This window comes from Rhinolophus sinicus, linkage group LG03 (assembly GCF_036562045.2).
Source record: "Rhinolophus sinicus isolate RSC01 linkage group LG03, ASM3656204v1, whole genome shotgun sequence".
Classification (NCBI taxonomy): domain Eukaryota; kingdom Metazoa; phylum Chordata; class Mammalia; order Chiroptera; family Rhinolophidae; genus Rhinolophus; species Rhinolophus sinicus.
In genome coordinates, this window is record NC_133753.1 from 189,832,623 (window position 1) to 189,855,909 (window position 23,287).

The 23,287-nt window shown below is 42.8% G+C and overlaps 1 protein-coding gene across 1 annotated transcript in view; it reads left to right on the forward strand.

The window, feature by feature from the left end:
- Nucleotides 1–23,287, forward strand: part of ANKH (ANKH inorganic pyrophosphate transport regulator) — a 125,030-nt gene that overhangs the window by 54,324 nt on the left and 47,419 nt on the right. Inside the window, exon 2 of the mRNA XM_019753533.2 lies at nt 20,010–20,226. Within this exon, the coding sequence (XP_019609092.1) occupies nt 20,010–20,226 (217 nt within the window). The remainder of the gene's footprint in view (nt 1–20,009; nt 20,227–23,287) is intronic.

A 23,287-nucleotide genomic window follows, 5' to 3' on the forward strand; every position in this document is an offset into this window, starting at 1 on the left:
AGACTCTAATACTACTGTCCCCTTGGAGATTTATAACGTACATTGGCATATAAAGTCATTGAGAAGTTCTGTCCTTTAAAAAAAAAAGTTTCACTTTGTATCCTAAAGTTACTTGCATGCCTAAGACTTTTTTTATGTATAGCCCCTGTTAACATCTGGAAGAAACAGTGTTCCTGGAACACGCTTTCAGAAACACTGCATGAGCACTTCAATTTCCAAACCGAGGGTATTTCAGAATGAGTGTTTTTCATTCACCAGATTCGGTATTAGGGACAGACTGGAAGCAGTGGGATTTGCCTTCAGAAGGGCCAGTGGGAATTTAAGGACTTAAAGAAGGCATCCAATAGGGTCCTATATAAAGACTGGAGGTTAATTAAACAACCTGGTTACAAAAACAATCCTTTAGTGATTCTGTTAAATTGTCTTAAGATATGTTACATCAAATTATACTCAAAAGGCACAGGTACAAATTTCTTTGTAAAAAATATCACATCCAAAAGACAAAAGTTTTTCAGCTGACCATGAAAATGTGTCCAATATAACTTTGTAAAAGGCTCCAAGAAATAGAATGCTAGAAGGTGTCACATTGCAAAAGGAACCATTAACCAGCCCCCTATCTGCACTCATCTCAGGATATTTGCTTTTATGTATTTCATGCTACAATCTGCTTTTGCCTCATCCCTGGTACAACTCTCCTTTGAAAAGGGTGAGAATTTGCTTTAAAAATCAAGCACTTGACTTCTGGGCTTTTTCATTAATCAATTTCACATGATTTTGGACTTATTTCCACTTAAAGTCAGTCTAAGAACCACAAAGTGTTGTTACAGTGACTCTTCTAGTTTAGGAGACAAGCTGCATCTGGGTTGGGTTTTTCATTTTGTTTTGTTTTTCAAAAACAGAAAATGCTGTTGGTTCAAATAGAGAACCACGGTGCTTAGTAGGTCATGGCTGGATTTTACTGTCATTGAAGGTGAGTGTTTGCCACTCTCTTGTTGCTGACTGCATTTTGATGTTTGAGGGTAGGGGCTCCAAAGCAGTGACCAAATTTTGTGTTACCGTGAACATGTCACAGAGAAAATGGTAAATGTTTCTGTGCACAAACATCAAAACTCCAGCTCCAGAAAAGAGCAGCTGCTTGGAATAGCGTGTGATGAGTGAGGTGCAGCGGAGAAGTTTGGGACCACACCTGGGTCCAGGCATTTTTGTATTACTCAGCCAGGTAGCGTAGAGCACACATTGTATCTGTCCATGACCCCAGAACATATACAAGCCAGCAAAGGAAACTACAAGAGCATAGCTCCCAAAGCACAAAAGGAATTCTGTCAGTGTCTTTTTCCTCACCTTGTGCTGAAGCATATACAATACGCTTTTCTTCAAAGCCCTAGGACAGTGTTGTGCTACATGCAACCTTAACCCCATTCCAAGAAGACTGGTCATTTCCAAACCTTGGTGCAAAGCTTCAGGCCATGTCTGTTTAAAAGCAAGTTTATTCTATGGTTTGTAGCAAGCTCTGTTATTTGCATATTATATTTATCACCCCCGTGGGAAGAATAATTAAACTGCACTTGAAGAAATGATCTGCCTGTGGAAGGGCTCAGCTTTTAACCGCAGCACATTTACAAAGTACAGCAGTCAGTACACCTGGGAAAAGGTATCTTTAACTGATCTAACAGTAAGCAAAGGATTTTCTGTGGAAGGAGAGCTGTTAAGTTATTAGAGTGAGAAAGAGGAAAAGAGGGGAACAGGAAAGGCGTTTAATTGGAACAGCCCCCAAAGCCCGTGGACGTCCTGCTGCACCAGCTGTCTTCAGTTCACGGTCAGGGCTTCCCTACTTCCTTCTTTCTGTGCATCCCGACTGCAGCCACGCCACAGAATCGTGGTCAGGGCTGGGCGTACAGGACATTGCAGCTTATGCCTCCAGCTTTAGTAATTCCGCTTGTTCCAGATCTCCATCCACTGTGGCTAAAATAAGTGTCCTTTGGAAATAGGTCCTGCTGGCCCAGAGCAGGCCAGTTTTCCCAGCACGCTTCCCAACAGTGCTTTCCTGCCTGAAACTGCTAGGACTTCGCCGAGTCCACACACCACGTCATCTTTTGCTCGAGAGAACAGAGCTGTGCAGTTGCACTGACTCCATCTCCATCCCACGGGCTCTGGTTCTCACCAGTGTAAACAGATCCTCGTGATATTTCTCTTTATCCCAGCAGAAGTTTGCCGTCAGATGAGTGTTAGCTTAGCAAACACATTTGCTTTGCAGACTTCAATGCCTCATTGGTGAGCTTGACTTCTTGCGCGTAGAGAAACACATTTGTCCCCACTGTGGGCGGTCACCCCATTCACTGTTGAACAGTCAGCAACAAAGAAAAGCAACGATAGCAGATGAAGAGGGAGAGAACTTACTGTCCCACAAGAGAGCAAACGGGGCAGGAAACTGCTCCTCCCTGTGCGCTGCTTGCTGCCCTCCCCAGGCGACCCAACTCCCTGGGCCACTAAGCGTCACCCGTAGACCTCCAGGGCAAACTCACTTGGGATGGGTTGTCTCTAGTCAGGAGCTGACACAGTGAAGGCAAGAGCAGCAACAGGCGCCTTCTTACCATTGCCTGTCTTACTCTGTGTCCCCTGGTCCTGTCAGTCTCCTGGCTCTGGCCGCCTGGCCCTTTGCCCATTTATTCTGCCTCTTCGAGCCCTGTGCATCTCAGACCTCATCGCCTGCTGTACCTTTCGGGGAACCGTGCCCCTGGACGTCCTCTGGTCTCACAGCCCTGACTCCTGCAGTTTTTCCTCACCAGGCTGCCATCTGGCCCTGGGCACAGTGCCTCGGGGAGGGGGATATCCCTGTGAGCTACTGGGCAAGGCCCCCAGAGGTGAAGGACACTTAGGGATTAGGTCTGTGGCATGTATGGTCCAGGGGTCAGCAGGGTCCTGGCAGCTGTCATTGCACACTGTGGAATCAGTGTGTGGCTGACTGAGTGACAAGTTCTCATTCGTCTAAGCAAATCACAGTATCCCCATCGACATTTTTCATGTCCAGGATCCTTAGCTGTCAGCGCTGATAGAGTCTGAGGCACCCTGGCTCTGGCCACACATCCTTCCCTGTGGATTATATCCCTCTTTAAACTTAGACAAGAAGTCTACCTCTCTTTTATTTTAGGCTCCATTGTAACTGAGTACTGTTTTATTTTTATCTTGCGTGACTTGGAGAATGGATCGCCTCCAGTAGTCTTTTCAGCTTATGTTCAATGGTATCCAGTTTCAGGCAGCGACACCCCTGCTGCTCCTTAGCTAGACACCCTGAAATCATTCTTTCGTTTCACCAATGTTGATTGACAGCCTAGATACAGGCCCCGCCCTCAGGGAGACTTGTTGCAAGAATGGGTGTTCCAGGCAGATGAGAAACACCTTATTACTTGCATCAAAATAAATATCGGCTCTCCTCTTTCTTTCCCACCACCAAACGCCATGGGCCCTGGACTAGACACCTCTTCCCTGGGGTACTGTGACAAAAGATGGTTTCTAACTCTATTTCCTTGCCATTTTAGTCCATTACACGCATTCCCACCAGATCGGTCTTCATCAGCTCTACGCTCACAAGCTTGAGGTCTTTCCTACTGCCTGTCACATCCGATGTGAACTCCCCTGTCTGGGATCCTGTGACCCCACTTGACCGTCCTTTCCCCCACCCCCATCCCAGCTCTCTTTCCAGCATCTTCTCCTCCATGATCTCAGAGGCCTGAGTAGGATTTTGACTTAAAGAGTCCTTACTGAAGGCTGCTTTTGAACATTCAAAACTAGTGTTTCCCTGCACACACTGTGCACATTTCCTTCTAAAGCTGACAGATTAATGAGGACAGATATTGAGTAATGAGAAGTTTGCTTGATTTTGCTTCGCTACTACTGCTTTTGACTGCGTGGCTGAATTTTTAAAGCAAGGGAACCATGTTTATAAAAAGAAAATGAGAGGCAGACAGGGGTTATTAAAGCTGGAGAAGACTGGCAGAGCAGCCCAGGAGCGTGGTCCAGGAGGTTGCTTTTGGAACCACTCCATTGAATCTGGATCTTTGCATTTTTTAATGGAAATCACAGAGCAACTACCAGTTATCTTCTTGCTGCCCCTCCTCCCTACTGCCTGGAGAGTCATGAAATCTCAGGCAGTTTGGGTCAACATGGTCACTGCTGGAAAACTGAGCTCATCCTGCTACCCAGAGTTAGGGTGTGACCCAGTGGATCAAGAAAGTCATTTTTGCCTTGAATCACTCCACAGGCTGCAGCGATTCTCAAAAGCAAGTAAGTTCCAGAAGATTTTTAGACGCCCTGGTAGTCTTCAGGACTAATTTTTAGTCTGCCCTGAACCAAAACTGCATCCTGAGTCCCCGTGGGGGCTTGGAAGTCCCGGATGTGCCGGGGCCTGTGGTCTAAGTCAAGAACTCACACATGCAAACATCGTATCTCTGGTGTTACAGGGAGAGGAAGAGAGGCTTGGTGACGTGACTCCTTTGGCTCCCAGCACTTTCTTGCACATAATCTCTGTAAATCCTAAAATCTGCCCTGCAGGAGACAGATTTGGGTGAGCCTTCCTATTGTACTAAGTATCCGGAATCTCAGAGACGTAAAGTCGTGTGCACAGGATCACACCACTAATACACAGGGGAACTCAGGTCTACACTGGGGGCCACATGCTTTGCAGGGCACACTGCTAAACTTAGAGGCCAAAGTCCCTGTTCTGCCACTAACAGCTCTGTGACCTTCAGTAAACTATTATTCTCTATGAGCCTCCGTCTCCCCGTCTTCCACAAGAGCTAAGACTGCCCACCTTGCTGGGTCTTCAGAAGGATTAAATGAAACATGCTAACTCATGATAAAATGCCCAGCACAGACTCTGTACATATTTAAGAGATCACTTGGCAACTATTGGAGGTTCATACAACTCCACTAATCCATACAGGGATGCATATGAAAATAATTTTAGATTCCTTCGTAGCAGTTCCTCTCAAACATATTTTACAAAAAGAAAGAAGTAAGAAAGAAAAACAGTGAAAAGGGGATTTCAGTCTCATTCCAGATATATTTTAAGGCTCTATTCCTTTTCAAACTTAACAGCCAATGTCAACAAATACTTAGTTTGTCTAATCTCTTTGTGGTTTGCGTAGAAGGTGGATTGAGTGTTTTTCAAAGTTGGGACTTCCTGTTTTTCCCTGATCGGTGTTTTGCTCTGTGAATTCTTCAATTTTTGCCTCAGCCAAGAAAACATGTCCTACAGTCATATGGGACAAGTCTTAAATTCGTATGGTCTGAGTCGTGAGGATCAGAAATTAGATGCTACACTAGTTTATGTCATATTTTCTCTATTTAGTATACTTTCATCGTCACATAGAAGTGAGTAATTACACAGAAGTGTCTTCTGTCCTGTAGAAATGGTCTCTCAGAAAGACCAAGGGGGGAAAATCTTAAGGCATTTTAACTGGTGAGGAAACATACTCTACAGTGAGCAATTGAAAGGCGTCATAAAGCTTCCTTTCACACCGATTAAAGTATACGCTCAGTTATGAATTTTACACAATGAGAAAATATAGTTATTACTCAAAGTCCAGAACTACCATTGTTTTTATCCTTAACGTGCAGTTTTTTAAATCGGCATTTTGCCATTTAGAAACTTAACAAATAACCTGGGGAGATTCCCTTTTCCTCTCAGTAAAATAGGATGAAATGTTTAGTTTGGTTTATTCCTTAGTGGTAAGGAGAGTTTCCCAAGCCAAAATACTGAACACCGAAGAATTTTCAGAAAAAGAAGCTTAGCATTTTTCTTTTTTTTCTTTTTTTTTTTTTTTTATCACCATTCTGGAAGCACAACGTAACTTTAGGGTAATTGAACTCGACCTAAATGTGTGGTGGGGGTATTAAATCTGCTTTAAATTTAAAAATGCGTTTAATCCATAAGGATGCTCAAGAGTGAGACTTGGTGAAGTAATTCTAACATTGAGATTCAAATGAGTCTTAAATTCTTGTACAAGTGCTGCTATAAATGCCAAGTGAGTGCAGATGTCGTTATACCCAGAGTCCGGGCTAGACTTCTGTGTGTGTACAGCTGGTTAGGTACCTTCCATAGACCTTTGCTCTAAAGCTTGGACCCATTTGGACCAATTAGGGTTATTGTCCTGCCTTGTGCAGCTGTAGTGCTGCGTGGACAGCTTAGTGCTTATTTCTGTGACTGTCCTTCTCATTTCTCTCCTGCCGGCTTGGCACTGTCTTCCCCCCCACCGCCACTTTGTCCACTCGTAGCCCCTTGAGTCTGTCCTTGTCATACAGAACTGCCCTCATCCTTACGACACTTCAGCAGTGAGTGACTGTTCATACAAGCCCCTCAATCTACGGTTTGTGAAGGATGTAGAGAAAAATGCAAATATGCTTGGTGAGTGTGGAACAGTTGTCTTGCACCAGCCTCTTTATTGACTAATTTGCATGACCTGGCAGCTGTGAAAGGTGAGCAGTCTGTGGGACCACCATATCCTGTTCATTGGTCAATAAAGAGCATGGTGCCAAATAAATGATGATGATAATAACCTATGATACAGGCCATCGCGTGACTGAGACTGGTTCAGGAAGTGTTCCTGGGGGAAGAAAGACTTGACCTTGATCTCAGAGGATGGGCAGAAAGTACGAGGAAGACACTGGCATTTCAGCTGGGATTAAGAGAGCACAGTGAAGAAATCCAGAGGGGGCATTGATAGCCTGTTGAGTCCATGGGACTCCAAAAAGCCTTCTCTGACCCTGCAGACTGGGTTAAATGTCTTCAAGCTCTAGTCAGACTGTTAGAATTGTTGTTTTACTTATTTGTAAACAAATCATGATTTAGGTGCTAAGTCAAAAAAGATGGAAGTAGGTCACGGTAAGCAGCAGCGAGAGGGAGAGTTCAAACAGAGATGATTTCTCTTTTCTCAGACCCAGAGGTTGAGATTTTGCAACTGTCCTTTGGCCACCACACATCTCCTAGTATTCAGACTTGTTTTTAAAAACTTGGATGTCACAGCGTATTTTAAGTGAGCTGAACAGAGGGAATTCTTCTGAGAGTTCGCATCACAGGCGATCACAAAAAAGCACCCCAGTAAACAAAGCAGCATTTGCTTGGTGGGGTGGTTGTCTGGCTTCTCACCACCCGAAGACTTAGGCATTTCATTTACTCTGTGTGCATTATGAAGTTTTTTTCATTTTAAACTACGAAAGTAACACATGCTCTTTGTCATAAAACAATACAGATGTATATGTAAAGTTAATAATTCTTTTTCCTGCTCACCCTGAATCCCACCTTTCTAAAATTAATCAGTACTAACAGTTTGGTATGTCATTCTCGACCTTTCTCTCCGCCCACACAAATATATTTACACATTTTTGAGGGTCTTTTTAATTTTTTTAATGGAGTGAGAATATACTGTATTGTTTAAGGTGCAACTTGCTTCTGCTTCCTGTATTGTGGGCTTCTTTCCAGTTTGATACATTTGGTTTCACTTCATGCTTTGTGACGGTTGGGTGATATTTCCCTGTGTGGATGTACCATGTTGTACTTTCCCATGTTGTCTGACCCACACAGATTGTGGTCAACTGTCTGCCGTTACAGGGAATGCCTTAGTGAACACCTTTGTATGCATACCATTATGTACTAGTATTTTGTTTGGATGTATTTCTGAAGGGGTTTCACTGGATCAGGGAATTGGTATATTTTTAATGCTTCTTGACATATTTCTTTGTTGCAAGATTATAGCAGTTTACGCTCCAGCCAATACAGTATGAAATTTCCCATTGTATCATATCTTCCTCACCACTGGATTGCATCAGTTGTTTTAATTTTCTTAATCTGATGGCAATCTCATTCCCATGTTTATTTCCATGACAACTCTTGTGGTAGAGCATGTTTTCATGTGCATCTGACCATTAGTATGTCTTCTTCTGTGGGTCACCTGGTCTTAGGTGGTAACTTGTAATACCTGGTAAGGGAAATCCCCCTCCCCGACTTTATCATATTTTCTTGGTTCTCCTCCCATACAGAGTTGAAAATCATTTTACCCAGATCCAAATGAAAACCCAAGTCACTGGCATTTTTTATTTAAACTCCATTAAGCTTACAGGTGAAGTCAGAAAGATCTCTGATGTATTTATAACATGATGCCTTATCATGGGACATAGCTTCTCCTTGTATTCAGGTCTTACTTCACAAACTTCAAGAATATTCCATGTGGTTTTTCTGTTTGTGTGTTTTGTTTCTCATATAGGAACTATACTCCTTGTGGAATTTATTCCCAAGAATTTTATAGTTTTGTCTCTTTTATAGTGGGAGAGAAGCAGTTTATTAGTCTAATATTGGCCTAATAAGTTTATGAATCTAATAAGACACTGTGCCATAAACAAAGAGAAAACAGGCCTTTCTTCCTTGACGCAGTACTTTTAAATAATAAACATGCAATATGGAGGTTTATTAGCGTTAGTCTCATACCCACTTATATTAATATCCTCCTAAGTGATGCTTTAAAATAATTTCGATTTCAGTTGGAGTCAGGTGGTGCCCCAGTTACTGTGCAGCTGTCAGCGGGGACATCTCAAGTCATCCCGTTTGGAGGCATTAGGGCCTCGAGTGGAGCTGTACTACTTTAACAGATGCCCTTCCCAGGTGCTCGCGAAGGGTCGGGGGAACCTCCCTGGGAGCTTCTGTCCAGGGAGCTTTCCCAAGCTGCCATCCTGTAGGACTTCTTTGCCCAGACCACAGGGTGGAGGCTGACCACGCCTGTGCTCTGTCACCTACGGCAGCATTACTAGGCACCGGGAGAGCCTGCCCTTTCCTCCTTCCAAAGGGAAAAGCTTCAAGGAAGTTTTCACTCAACCTCACATACCTTTTTATCAGGCTGCGCCAATTCCCCAAACTAAGGCCATTGCATAAAATGAACAATTTCCTTTAGTAATAATGCTTTGCAGTGCTTAACTTTCTGAGCAGGTAATGGCACATTTCTGTGAAGACACACACACTCCTACCCCTGCTGTGCTGATGACGGTGGACAGGTGTTTAACCCGCCCCACTCCCACCCCTCCACCATCTTCAGTCTAGTCCTGAAGGACAAAGCGCCAGGCTGGTAGTCTCCTAGCTTCTGGTTTGGGTTGCATGAACCTTGAGCAAGTCATGGAACCTCTCTGTGCCTCAGTTTCCTTTTCTACAAAATGAGAATTCTCAGGACCTACCCTGTTGTTGCAGCGTTGTCAGGCAAAACCCGTAAGAGCATGTGTGAAGGCCCGTTCAAGTTTGCCATGTGACTATGGAAGAGGTTGTTATTCTTGATGTGATCCGTAAGTGGCTCTGGAATGAATTCTTGTATGCCGTCAGCAAACATGTGGCTGCGGCATCCTTCCGGGCCTCTGAGGGCCAAGTGCAGAAGGACACACTCGTCTCCTTTCACCTGGCCCTCTTCATCCCTCATCCGTGTAGGCAAAAGGGCTGGAGCAAGACAACCCGTCAAGCTAGCCTGATGTTCAAAGATACAAAAACTGAATTACAGTGAATCTGGGTTGACAGAATGAAGCCCAGCGTGGGCATTTACTAGCTCGAGTATTCTTTGTGTGAAATAGGAAATGATAAAAGTATATTCGTTGTTCTCTCTTTAGAAATTTTCAAAGCTCTTTAATGTTATCCACATTATTCTATAACATATTACTTTATCACGGGGTGTCCAGATTTTTTTCAACGTTTTTCACCAAGGGCCATATGCGGTAAAATACACAAACAGCCGGGCCACTCACTCGAGGTGAAGTACGTATTGCCTCACCTGGTTTATTTAAGTAAACTAAATATATTTTTGGAATTTGCTGCAGGCCAATTAACAATGGATTGCGGGCTGCTGTTGGCCTGCGGGCTGCACTTTGGACACCGATGCTTTATCATATCACTTTTCTCTGTGAGAAAGTATTGGCATAAAGCATGATTATAGTTGTAAAGACAGAATAAATTCAGGATAACAATGATACCCTTTGTCCTCTCTTGTACTAAACAGCTTATTTGGTGCGATGATTGTACTTTACCTAGAATACCATAAACTGGGTCAATAAATTCATAGCAGCATTGGGGGCATGGGGAGGCGATGACAAACCTACTTGCACACAGCAAAGCAAACACTGAAGACAGCTTTGTCACATTGTATGTCATCTATTTGAATTTTGTTGGGATTCCTTTCCCAGAGTGTGTGTGTGCGCGTGTGCATGTGTGTGTAGAAAGGGCCTTGATATAGGCTGTCCATGGACTGGGTGGGCTAACCTCTTCAGTGACTAATTTTTACTCTCTCTCACTCGCCTCCTAAAAATCATCAGATCAAAAGCCCCAGACCCTGAGCAATCTTTCACAAAAATTGGTGTGTGCCAGTCATATTAAAAAAAGAAAAAATACCAGCAGTGCGGCACAGTTGAACCCCACGCAAAAATAAAGGAATTCCACAGCTGAGAAGCGAATAAAAATTTTGGACAAGTTGTAGCTGCTGGGCTGATGCATTATCCTGTGTATGAAAGAAACCCATAAACATCCATGTGCATTGCAAAGAGCCTCTGAGCATTGCTGCCACACTGGTGATGGTGGACAGACAGCTGCCTGAGCTTCGTGAGGCAGCCCCTGTGGCGCTGTGGTCACAGGTTTGGACCCTTCGCCGCTCTGTAGGCGCCGATTGCCAAGCACGAGTGGCCTGATTTCTTTTCTCCTCATTTTCTTGGCATGGCTCAGATACGTGACAGCTTCAGTCTCTCTCCACTCGTCCTCCGCATTTACACTTGTAGTGCTTGCTACACGTCACCGGTTAAAAAAGAATCTTCACTTGAAGGTCTTTGGAATTTTTTATAAAAATAGTCTTTATGCAAAAGTTCTCTTTGATCTGATCAGCTAATGATCTCTGTTTAAAATAAGCATTGACACACACTGTGATATGTAAATCAAAGTGGAAGGAGGGCTCGGTTTCAGTACAATAGAGTGATGGTTATGACCAAAAGACCTGGAGTCAAGATGTCCGGACAAAGTGACTTAGCCTCTCCATGCACCAGTTTCCTCACCTGTAAGCTGGGAAATCATGGTACCTGCCTCACAGAGCTGTCGGGAGAATAGAGGTCTTAGAATAGTGTCTGTCACAGAGCAAGCGCTCAGTGAATGTTAGCCAGTGAGGTATTTTCATCATCACCATTATGGTGGTCATTGAGTTTCATAAGATCCAAATGCAAACAGGCATCCACTGTTCCTTCTCTTAGTATAAATGCATGGATAAATGTCCATAGAAGGCAATAGATGACATTTCTGAATGTTACAGTTGAGTCAGAAAAAAGGAATGCCGCTTCGGAGCTGCTCAGAGATCCACAACCAAATTTAAGGTGCTAGAGTAATCAAGAAAAAAATGGATTACTAAGCATGGAGACAGTATGTAAGTATGTAGGCAGAGAGAAAGTTATGGAACGTTAGTAAAAAACAAACAAACAAAAACAAAAAGCAAAAACAGAAACTCCCTGGGTCTCAGAGTTAATCTAGTCCAGACTTTTTTTATGGAGTTGTTATGTTGTTCTTATTGTTTTTACTATAAAAGCATTTTAAACTCTGAAGTGGAATGGATATAATATTGAGATATTAATCAAAAAATATCATCATTTAGGAACCATATAATTTAATGTATATACAAAAATTGGTAGGAAATATTGGAATTTCCATAAGAGTAAAGATGAGAGATCAAGATGAGGAATAAAGATTCTTAAATGGCACAGGAAACTTTGATTTTTTTTTTAAGTACACTAGAATTTCCATAGTAATAGTTTTTTCCTTGTCAAGCCTCCCACCATTTCAAATTAAAGTTAAATTTAGGTGAATGAGCTTCATGTTTAAATGAAAGAGCAAGAGGATTTGAGGAGGGTCCTATGACACTATAATGTATTTAAGGAGCTAACGTATTTCCAGATGATGAGGTCAAATGTCAATAGCTTCTTATTTCCCCTGAAATATTGAAGACACCAATAGGAGAAACCAATAGGAGAAAACTGAGCTGGCCACACTTCATACCTGTTGGAAAGTTTGTCTATTCTTTACAGAAACTCCTCTCCAGGTATGAGAAATGACAGAGAAAAACCAGTGTCATATTTTGGGCTTGCCCTGCGTTGTCTCCAGGTTTTCAGGAAGCACTAAATATGGACACCACTACACAGGGCGCTGGCTTTAGCTACTAAGGAGACCAGGTTTCATTTTACTGCTACTCCCTTTAAACCACAACCTCATGTGTGGGTGTCAAGTTCTTGGCTAGAGCTCTAGCTAAACAGAGCGAGGGTGTCTCGTTTAGAGCAGTATAGATCCTTGGGAAAATAAAGCATGGCTGGAAAACTACCGGGAAGACAAATGATCTAATTTAACCCAAACCACTTTTTAAAATACAGACGAACAGAACAATAACAGTGGAAAATTACAGGAACCCAGGCTCCTTGAGAGGATTGAAATTCAAAGGTGCTGATTATCCATGTCTTTGGAAGAAGCTGTTCCCACAGATCGCTTTGCCTACACGGGTACTTCTGAATTTTCCCACTTCCACAAATGTAAATTTTCTGCGGATCTTGGGCTCGAGAAAGAGTTTTAAATTATATTTCATTTGCGACAATAATGAGTTTGCTTCATGTCACAAACAGTGTAGCAGAGTCATTGAAGCTGTAGACAAAAGTAGTCTTTTACCAAAAGATTAGATGGCAGCCTAGCATGACAGAATTATTATCCAGCCCTCTGTCTTTGGTTTTTCTAATCCAAGTTGAGGCAAGTATTCATCTTACTGAAAGTTTAAAAAACGGGGCTTTTAGCATTTCATATAATAATCTCTTGCTATTTTAAGCAATGATACCAGTTTCCAACTCAACACCTTTTTGTGGGATAATTTGAAAAGCCATTTCTGTATGAGCAACATGATCATTTTTTTTACCATGTGACCATGAATATCAGTTACAAGATCAGGGTCCAACAGCCCCTGGCACTTCCTGAATTGTGAGTCTACCTCTCTTGATGCCCCGTGGCCCTTACAAGCACTCATGTTTCGGAATTGGAGATCACCGCCCTGGTTGTCTGTCAGGGACACACTTAGCTCTTCGCAGGGTTCTCTCAGCTTCTCTAGGATCTAGGTAGAGAAGGTTATCTTTTCCTTTAAATCTAAACTTCTTATTTTCTTCTGACAGCAACTAACTTCTATTACAGGATTTGACTCCATAGAGGAACATTTTGTCCTATATCCCAGTTGACATCCAAAGGACATGAAAAAAAGAGATTTGGGAAAAAAATCCTAATTATGTGGCCCAATGTTGCATTTTATTTATGTATGTGTATCTATAGTTAAGCAGCCAGCCTTTATCCAATACCTACTGGGTGCCCAGTGTAGCATAGTAGAAATAGCAATGAAAGCCCTTACCTATGTCTTGAGAAAATATCAGAACTCCAAGAAGGTGTACAGTGCTACTACTATCACTTTTCATATTTTAAATACATAGATCCTACCAAAAATAGGTTTATTTACCCAGAAAACTAAACCTGCAGTGGAGGATTTCATTTATGGACGACAAGATATAAGCTGCATGCTACACTTAACACATTCATTCGTTTGCATATTGATTTTCGACAATGTGTCAGGCATTGAATATGTAATGAGTATGTAGGAAAACTGGTGACAAATAAGCCCAATCTATGCCTCAAGTAGTCTGGTGAGATGGGCAGTCAAGTAAACAGGCAACCACGTACAACCGACGAGAGCAGTCATGGGACCGGGGGTCCATGCAGGCTTCTGCAGAGCACAGAGCATGGGCCAGACTTAAGAGACAGCTTCCCAGAAAATGTGATTCCTAATGATGAGGAGTTTACCAGGTGAATGGATTGGGGACAGGGGTAAGGTGGTTCTATGTAGAGAAAAGAGTTTAAGTCAAGGCCTTTCGATGAGAGAGAGCATGGTATACCCAGAAAACTGAATAGTTTAGGCCCCATAAAACACACAGTGCCTGGGCAAGTGTAGGGAGTTGAGAGAGAGAGCAAGGTCAGATCAAGAAGGGCCTTTGCAATCGTTCATCCATTGTACAAATATTTATTGGATGCTGACTAACCAGAAGGTGTTATGGACCCTTAGAGCAACATTTGTGGAGCCCACGATCTATGAACAGGGGGCAACATTGAAGCGCCTTGGATGTACTTTTAGGAATTTGGATTTTCATGATCTGGCCAGAGTGTGGAGCGTTGGAGGAGGGCTTGGGGACAGGTGACCACTAGTGACCTGACCCAAGGCATGGCAATGGAGCTGGAGAAAACTGGACAGATTCAGGAGTGACTAGGGAAAGATTGTGCATGGGACCAAGACATATGTGAGTGTGTGGGGTGCAAGGCAGCCAGGGAGATCCTCGGGTGTCTGGGGGGGACCCTAATAGGAGGAGCCAAGACAGAGAAGGTAGAGGAGTCAAGAGAGTGACAAGTTTCATGAAGACAAGAGTAGATAGAGTGGGAGAAACAGAGACAGCCTCACAGATCTCCCAAACAGGAGATAGCTGTGCATCAGACCTGTTGTCAGGGAGGAGATGTCACCTCCTGGACGTGTTCCCCAGGGGACACAACATTCCTCCCAGAAAGCAATGCTTGCTCTTTAACATTCGCATGAAATGATTGGCAGGATTGGGGTGAGTTGGTGACTTGAGGTCTGAAGTATATCAGTCTGCAGTGCACACGTGTTTCTGTACGCAGTTTAAAATGTCAGGATCTCTTAGGGTTTAACAATCTAAGGCCATTCATACCAGGGTGATCACATGTGGGATTTGTTAGCCCTTTCCCTGGAGATTGTGTTTTTTCACTTTTTAATATCCTGTGGTTTTGCCTACTTTCTGGGGGGGAAAGTCCTACAACAGTACACCATGAACTTGGCAGACATGGCAGATACTAAGGCAAGTAGGACCCACTAAAGCTTTCTGGACCACGGTTTGTTTTTAAGTCAGATGTTCCGCATTGCTGAGTGTCCACAGCATAGAGAATTGATGTGAGAGTGAGGAAGGCCCCGTGCCATGCCATCCGGACCAGACCAGGCTGTGAGTGACAGGCAGCTTCTCCTACAATGGCCGGAGTACTGTTAGAGCTGGCCTCCATCTAGCGTGTCTTTACATTGGGAAGCTCGTGAACGTTTAGAAACTTGCCTTTAAACAGCAGGTGAACCTTGGTTCTTATGACTATCTGGGGACAGAATTCTGACTCGAGGCCAAACTCATTCCTAAAACATCTCAGATCCTCCTTTAGCTGAATTTCAAGACCGTAGCTCTTCTTTACCAGACGCAGCAGCTGTTCCTCCTGGTCTTGGCTAGAGATGCAGCAGTGTTCAGAAGTGTCCCAGACAGAACAGTAGTAGCTAGCTCATGAATGCTGAACTACAGCGTAGTTGTAATGCTGCTCTAAGGTGGAAGGCCTGCCACATCCCTAATGTATTTAAATGTATTCCTGGGGTGCTACAGACCTTAATCTTGGACTCCTTTCTGTCTATATCCTGTCTAGATCATCTCGTTTAGCCTCCTGCCTTTCAATACTATCTGTAGGCTGATGACCATAGCCCAGACGTCTCCCCTGAACTCCAAACTCCTAGAGCCAATTACACTACTTAACTTCTCTATTTGGGATTCAAGGGGCATCTCAGATCCCGTAGTGGGCTCCCAGATGGAGCTTTTGCTTTCTCCTCCCAAACCTTCCCTCCCTCAGTCTCCTCATCTCAGTCATTAGCTACACCATTTGACCAGTGACTCAAGCCAAAAAACTCAACAGTCATTTTTGTTTTCTTCCATTTTTTCGTGCCTACCATGTATACGTAGTCCGCCACCAGATCCATTCTTTCTATTTTCAAAAATCTCTCAAAGCAATCCACTTCTCTCCATCTCCACTATCCCACCCTAGTCCAATCCATTGCCTTCTCTTACCTGGATAACCACAAAATTCTTGACTTCCTGCTTCTTTCTTCCCTCTCCAGTCCCCTTCCATCCCTGCAGCCAGCATGAGCCTGTGTCCCACCTCTGCTCAGACCCGCCAATGGCTTCCCATTGCTCTTAGAACAAAACACACATTCTTTATCATAACCTGGGATGACCTCAGCATTGCCTGCTTTTCTAAACTCACCTTATCCCTGTAAACCCCTCTACTTCTCTTATCGGCCTCCCTTCTGTTCCTCAGAAACACTAAGCCCGCCTACAGGCCTATGCGTTCCTCCCGCTCCTCAGACAACTGGTTCATTCTTGTTCTTTGGATTTCAGCTCAAATGTCACCGCCTTGGAGGGGCTTCCTTGTCTGCCTCATATAAGCTCCTCTAAGCAGTGTGTGGGGCAGTAGCATATGTCATTTCTTCAGCGCCTATCACAGTAACTGTTTATACTGCTGTGTACATTTTAGTTCATTCTTTCAAATAGTTATTGATCACCTATCATGCGATCCCCTCTCATGTTGTAGGTCTGGGGAGGTAGCAAGAACCAGACAAAGTTCCCTGGAGCTTATAGTCAAATGGAGAAGAGCAGCAACAAGACAAATAACAAGTACCTAAACAATGCAGTGTCAGGTAGTGAGCACGCCACAATGAAACGCAAGTTGAGACAGAGAGATGATGTGACCAATAATGATGTGACTGAAGGCGAATGACTGATAAGAAAACATCCCAAATAAATGGACAATGCGTGTTTTATTCAAATTGGTTTTGAAGAAGTAAACAATTTTGAGAAAATTAATTTCAAGCCATATTTCACAGCATAAGTTTCAGGAGGATTAAAAAGTTAAGTGTGCAAATGAAACCATGAACTAGAACAAAATTGCCTTATCTGTAGATGGGCAGGCAGAGTCCAAAAGTATGCAAAGAAACTCCATTAAATGATTGATCAACTGCGTAATAACTTAATATTTCTGGTGTCAAAAGAAAATCATGAAATTAAGTGAACAAATTGGGGGAAATACTTGCTACAAATGGGAATAATAAAAAGGATAATAATATTAATATAACACAAGTCCTCGGTTCTGAAGGTTTTTTCCCCCCTCGCATTTTAATGTTTCTTGAAGTCACTGTGTACATTTAATGTCATCATTAAAAATGTTATATCAATGGTATGTCTTACAAGAAATAACATCTGACAATCAATGTGACTTTTTTTAAGTTCATAAAAAGTATGAACATTTAAAGTTCCTGGTAGAAAATAGCTCATTTGTTTAACACATATTTGAGAGTTTATGATGTAGCAAGGTGGGAGGTGTCGAGTGGTAAACAGAATAGACAAAAATCCTTGCTTTCCAGTGCCTGCTGTCGGCCAGTCACTGCGGCGTGCCGTGTACACCACTTACGTCCCGTCTAAAATCAGTCGGGTTGTTGCAGCGAGAATAAGGACCTTGGCCAAGAGCACGCAATAGTGAAGGGTAGGAGCAGACCCAGCTCCAGTCTGCGTGGCTCTAAACCCTGTGTTCTTTCCTCAAGTTGCCATGATCGTTGAGCTAAGTGGGGTTTTCACGCTCAGTCTTGTTGACAGACTGTCATTTCCTGTGTCCTTCTTTCTTCTCACCTGCCTCAGCCCTGGGTTTAGGACTCAATCAAGGAACTGTTGTTGGTGGAAACAGAAAGCTTGCAGTGGATGCCCCAGCCAGGGCTGGTGTCTTCTTAGCAAGGAATAAAGTTTTGCCAGCAAGACACATTAGAAAGTCTAAACTTACATTATTTAAGTGCCCTCTGTATGCTTTTAAAACTTGTGCTACATAATACGGACCATTTAAATTTGAACAAACGTTTTAGGAATAAAAAAAAGTAAACAATCTACAGTTATAGATTTGGGGAAGGACAAGAAGGAAAAAGAACAAACCCTACACTGTTCTCAACGTCTGCTGGACGTAATTAGTTGTCCTAAGCAGGGTTCTCTGGAAACAGAGCCTGTGTTGGGCAATTCTTGTCCAAGTGATTTATTAAGTGAGTGCTGTCAGGAGAAGGTAGGGGAAGCAGTGGGTGGGGGGGAGTTAGGGGAGGATGTGGTCTCCTGGAGATTAGCTTCCACCTGATCCCACAGGGAGCTCTGGAACATGAATTGGGGGGCCTGGGGGTGTCCCTCACTGAGGCGGGCAGATGATCTTTTATACCCCAGTGTTAGCCAGCCACTGGCTGCGTGCTGCCTGGGGATCGTGTGGCTTAGCCTACCCAAGGTGGCGGGGGCAGTCTTCCCTGAGAAGCAGGCAGCTGTGAGCCTTCTGTGGCCAACTCCCAGTATCTGAGATGCATGTGCTACCCGGTGAAGGGGTCTGGGTAGGACACCTCACAGCATCCACCGCAGAAGATGAAAAGGAAATTAATTTGGAAGATTACCAAGTGGTGGGAGCCTTCTGGCGAGATCCGCCTGTGGAACGCAGGATTTGTTATCAAGGAGCTTCTTGGTTTTTATTTTGCTTTAGGGTGTTAAGGTATTAGATCAGCTTAGGGAGAAGGAAAATTAGCTTTTAAGGAAGGCATTATGGCAGGTATGCTCTGCACGGGCTGAGAAGGTTCTTATGGAAATTTTTATGTTATTACTGGAAAGAAGGAATACAGGATCAGAGGTATAATTGGGAACAATCATCAGAAACTAGCTTATATAATACCAGCTTTGTCAGAAGAAGGAAACTGAATTCCTACAGCTATCAGATACTTTTATGCTAGATTTTTCTAAAATTGTTTTGCACATTGGTACGTTTCTATAAATACAGGTTTTACTCACTGTGCTTTGCATAGAATGTTCAACTGTATAATGGTGGACCCATGTTATTATATATTTGTCCGAACCCCTAGAATGTACAACACCAAGCGTGAACCCTGATGTAAACTGTGGGCTCTGAGTGATGAGGATTCATCAGTGTAGGGCCATGGGTTGTAATAGATGTCCCACTCTGGGGCGGGATGCTGACCGTGGGGGTGGGGGTGGGGGCTACATGGCAACTCTCTATACTTTCTGCTCCATTTCACTGTGAACCTAAAACTGCTCTAAAACGTAAAGTCTATTTTGAAAAGTATGTAATTATACAAAAAGCTGATTCTCCTGCTCAGTCAGTTGCCTGTGAGATAGACACGATGTTCTGGTGACATTTTTAAAATAAAAGTTCTCTGCACTGGGACATCCATTCCCACCATCTCCGATGTCATTTTTTGTCTAGGAGGTGGGAAAGCTAGTTTGGAAATGCCATCCCAACAAGGCCCGCCAGTGCCTCAGAGGGGCGCTCATGGACGACGGTTAAAACAACCAGAATATTCTACATCCCCATCTTCTTGAGCAAGCATTATCCAAAAACATATATTTGGGATTTTATAAAGGGTTGTTGTTTTTTTGGTATTTGTCTGCATAGAATTTAGGAATATATTTCAAGTTAAAATACACTAAGAATCAGGTGACTATTATACCATCCATTGATGGTATAATAAATTCCTTCAATACCTTTTTTCATTGCATGGAACTCAGTCTGTGCTATGAATGATACCTACATAACACACAGTATTTTAGATTATACGTGTGCACACACATGGGCCCACATCTGCATGCACATACACACACATGCACACATTCACCATCGTTAAAAGAAAAAAAGAGAAAAGAAACCGTCACCCACTCCATAAAAGTAGTTGACACATTTCCAGAATGCCTGTTCCTGTTGTATAGATTCAGCCTGCAAATAAAATTTAAGATGTTAAGCTTTTAACCAAAGTATCTTAGAATTATTTCCTGATATGAACATAGCAGGCTTGTTGGGTTTTTTCCTCTATGACTTTAAGCCCAACGGACAGGCATCTTCCCCACAAGAAGATATTTCAAACGGAAGCTAATATGGATGAAAATGAAAACTAATAACTTATATGAAATTACAGTAAGCTTTACCCTGTAAGCTGCTTAACGTTGCCATAGAAACGGGATCTGTTGCACTTTAGTTTAGAAGTGTGATTCCCCAGGGATGAGATGCCATTTCTAATGCTGTTGTGGGTTGTCTTTTCCCCTCCCAGGCCTTGAACCGGGGCATTGCAGCTGTCAAGGAGGATGCAGTGGAGATGCTGGCCAGCTATGGGCTGGCCTATTCCCTCATGAAGTTCTTCACGGGGCCCATGAGCGACTTTAAAAACGTGGGCCTGGTGTTTGTGAACAGCAAGCGAGACAGGACCAAAGCTGTCCTGTGCATGGTGGTGGCCGGGGCCATCGCCGCCATCTTCCACACCCTGATAGGTAAGGCTGTGGACGCGCCACTTGAGACTCTAGCGTTGGCAGTTTTTCGTGCCTTTTAACGTATTTAAATGTATTTATTGCAATAAGTGATTTCTTCAGTAATTATGAAATCTTTCTCGTGAAAAATTTCAAGAGACGGAAGGAATGGAGTCTGTGCTCCTAGCTCCTATCTCTGGGAAGCTCTAGTTGTCTTTCTGTGATTCCCAAACCCGGTGTCCCAGAGGGAGGGAGTTCATTAATAGGTAATCAGATCTAGGATTAGCATTCAGTAAGGTCAACAAAATAGCAGGTACTTGCTTAGACATGCATCATTGTACTGACTCCCTTAACCTTAAGAACAGAAATAGAAGGATGTTATTTAAAATGAATACTTGTCAGTAGTGAGAACAAACACCACATTGTTTTCTGTATTAAAATTAACTTATTGTATAGGGCCTCATTATTCTATTTCATGCAAAGACAAGACTGATTTACTCTGCATAACAGTCTTTCCGTGAAACAACACAGAAGCTGTGTTGTACCTACACTGACTAGCCTGCAGTTTCACCAAGACCTTGGAAAAGCACCTTCCTTTAGGACAAGAGTTCTAGCTACTTTCTCTGCCTTCTTGGTGGTGATAAACCCTGAGGCCATGATTTCAGAACTTCTTGGCTTTAAAACAGCTCAGCTTACGTGGCGTAGCAATTGAATGGCACATCTGTTGAACCCAGTTGCACAAAACCTGTGGCTGACACTTCATAAGGCCATTGTGGACCTTAAAATTGGCACAGGGTGTATGAGAGACGTGAATGTCGGTGTTGAATAAAGGAGCCAGATGATAAACTGAAGCCATTTATGGATAAATATCAGTGCCATTTCCAAATTAAATCTAAGATTTTCAATTTTAAATTCAATAAAAATTTTAAATTTGAACCAAAATGGTTCTATATCCCACCTATATTCCACAATTGTTTTTATCACTTAATATTTTTGCAATGATAGCTTTTTTCTTTCCACCAAACAGATGTTTTCTATAATTGCTTGAGAAAGCGTGTATCAATTACTTTTGGACACGTAAAACTCAGATTTTAATGATGTGCCTTCTTCCCGTTTGTTGGCTTCATTTCAGTTTTCTACCTAAATCTTTCATCACGCTTGCCTTCTGCTGTCTGCTGCATCAGCCATCTTTGCTCACTTTCCTGCCTCCTCTTTTTTCGGTAATCCTGTTAGCTTTCCTCTACCTGGGTCCTGCCCATCCTTTTCTTCCCATTAGCTTGACCGTTCCCATTAGGTGGTCCGTCACCATCCCAGACCTTTTCCTGTTTGTCTACCATCATGAAACATCACCCATTCAGATTCTACTTTGTATGTCACCTACCCTAGACACTTGAACCCATTTTCACATCTTAGTAAGGCTGAAAACAACTACCTACATGTCTACTATAATAGTCACCTCTTGGATAACTATGCCTGTGACAGGCAAACAGTGACATAGATAAAACAAAACGGCAAGTATTCCAAATATATCTGACTTGAGAAGCCATGTGTGCTCCGAGGCTGCCTTCCTAATGATATTTACTTAGACTGATATTGAGATGAATATGTATTCCATCCATGCACAGCTCCTGAGGGGCCTGCAAAAACCATAAGAAGCTGTATATCACAAGTTCACCACGCTGAACTCAGAGTGGAAATATGAGCCAGAGGAGTTCAGGCTGGAAGCTTAATTCCTCTATATTCTTTTGTTCAGGTGAAACTAGCCTAACTGCCTTAATTCCTTCTTAGGTGCTATTTCCCCATCACCTTAATGAGTTTATTTTTTTAATGAAGATCTTCCAACTTTTCAGTGGCATTTACGTAAGGACCTGTGAGAGCATAAAAGAGGAAAAGATTCTTTCTCTTACGGGTTGATTCTGAAAGGACTCATGGAGTGGGTTGTCTCTTAACTGGCTCTGAAAGCCTGAGTTGTATTTCCGCACAACTCTTTCTAATTTTTCCCTTATCTTTGATACAAGAGGGAGTGGAGAATTGGGCCCCGTGCTCTAAATTAATATTTTGCTATCGCCATGTAAAATTCCAAATGGTGACTCTTCTTGCCTGTTACATGGCTTGTAGTTTTAACACCATCCCAGTGTTCTGCATTTTTTCAGTTTAATGGCCAACTCTTCTTGCTTTCTTTTTGCTTTGTTTCCTACTGAACCTTTCATTAATTTTATTCTCTATGATATGAGTTACTTTTCCCAGCATGATGCCTTCTGTACGTTGAACAAATATAGTTCTCTTTTTCAGATATTCTCAAACACTGATAAAATTCATCCATTTTCCCTTATGACGTTATTAATATGAGTGTTAACCACTAGTATTGAGATAGCTGATCTTTGAACATTGGGCGCTTTGACTAAAAGAGTGACGGTAAGAATTGCCCTTTGTCTGACTCCCTTTTAAGATGATCCAGTCTCTATCTGTCCTATTGGTGGTCCAACAAAAGTATTTGTTGAACAGATAGTATGAACAAGTGCAACAGATAGTATGAACAGATAGTATGAACAAGACATATATGTCATTCCAGGTCCTATTGATCAAAAGTTGTGAACAGCGGTGAGATAGGTACAAAAGAAATGGTGACCAGAAATACCCCTTTTTGTCAGGTAGATGTAGTTGATGGGAAGTGTGTTTCCAGCACCAATTTCTGGAAGAGCACTGTCAAAAGCTGTTTGCAGCCACCGAGAGGATTTGAGAGATGGTAAAAGTAAACCAAAGTCAAAGTGGGGGGAGTTAAAAACCACTCCTGGGCTTGAGAATGCAGAGCAACAGTGAGAAAACGGAAGAAAAGGAGCCCTTGATGAGAAAAAGATGTGGGAAGCACACAGTCACCTTGCACTTGTGAATTGGGGAGAAATAAAGCAAGAAAGAATTCAGTGTTGAATGTGAGAGGTTATCCTGTGTTAGGGTCAGGGCAGGTTTCCAGATGAAGGAAGTGTGGAGGCTGAGAACTCAGTAGACAACACAAACAACACAGAGAGAAAGGGAAGGGGATCAGGGAAGTGCAAAACAGAAAGAGGAAATGGGCAGGGAGGGCATT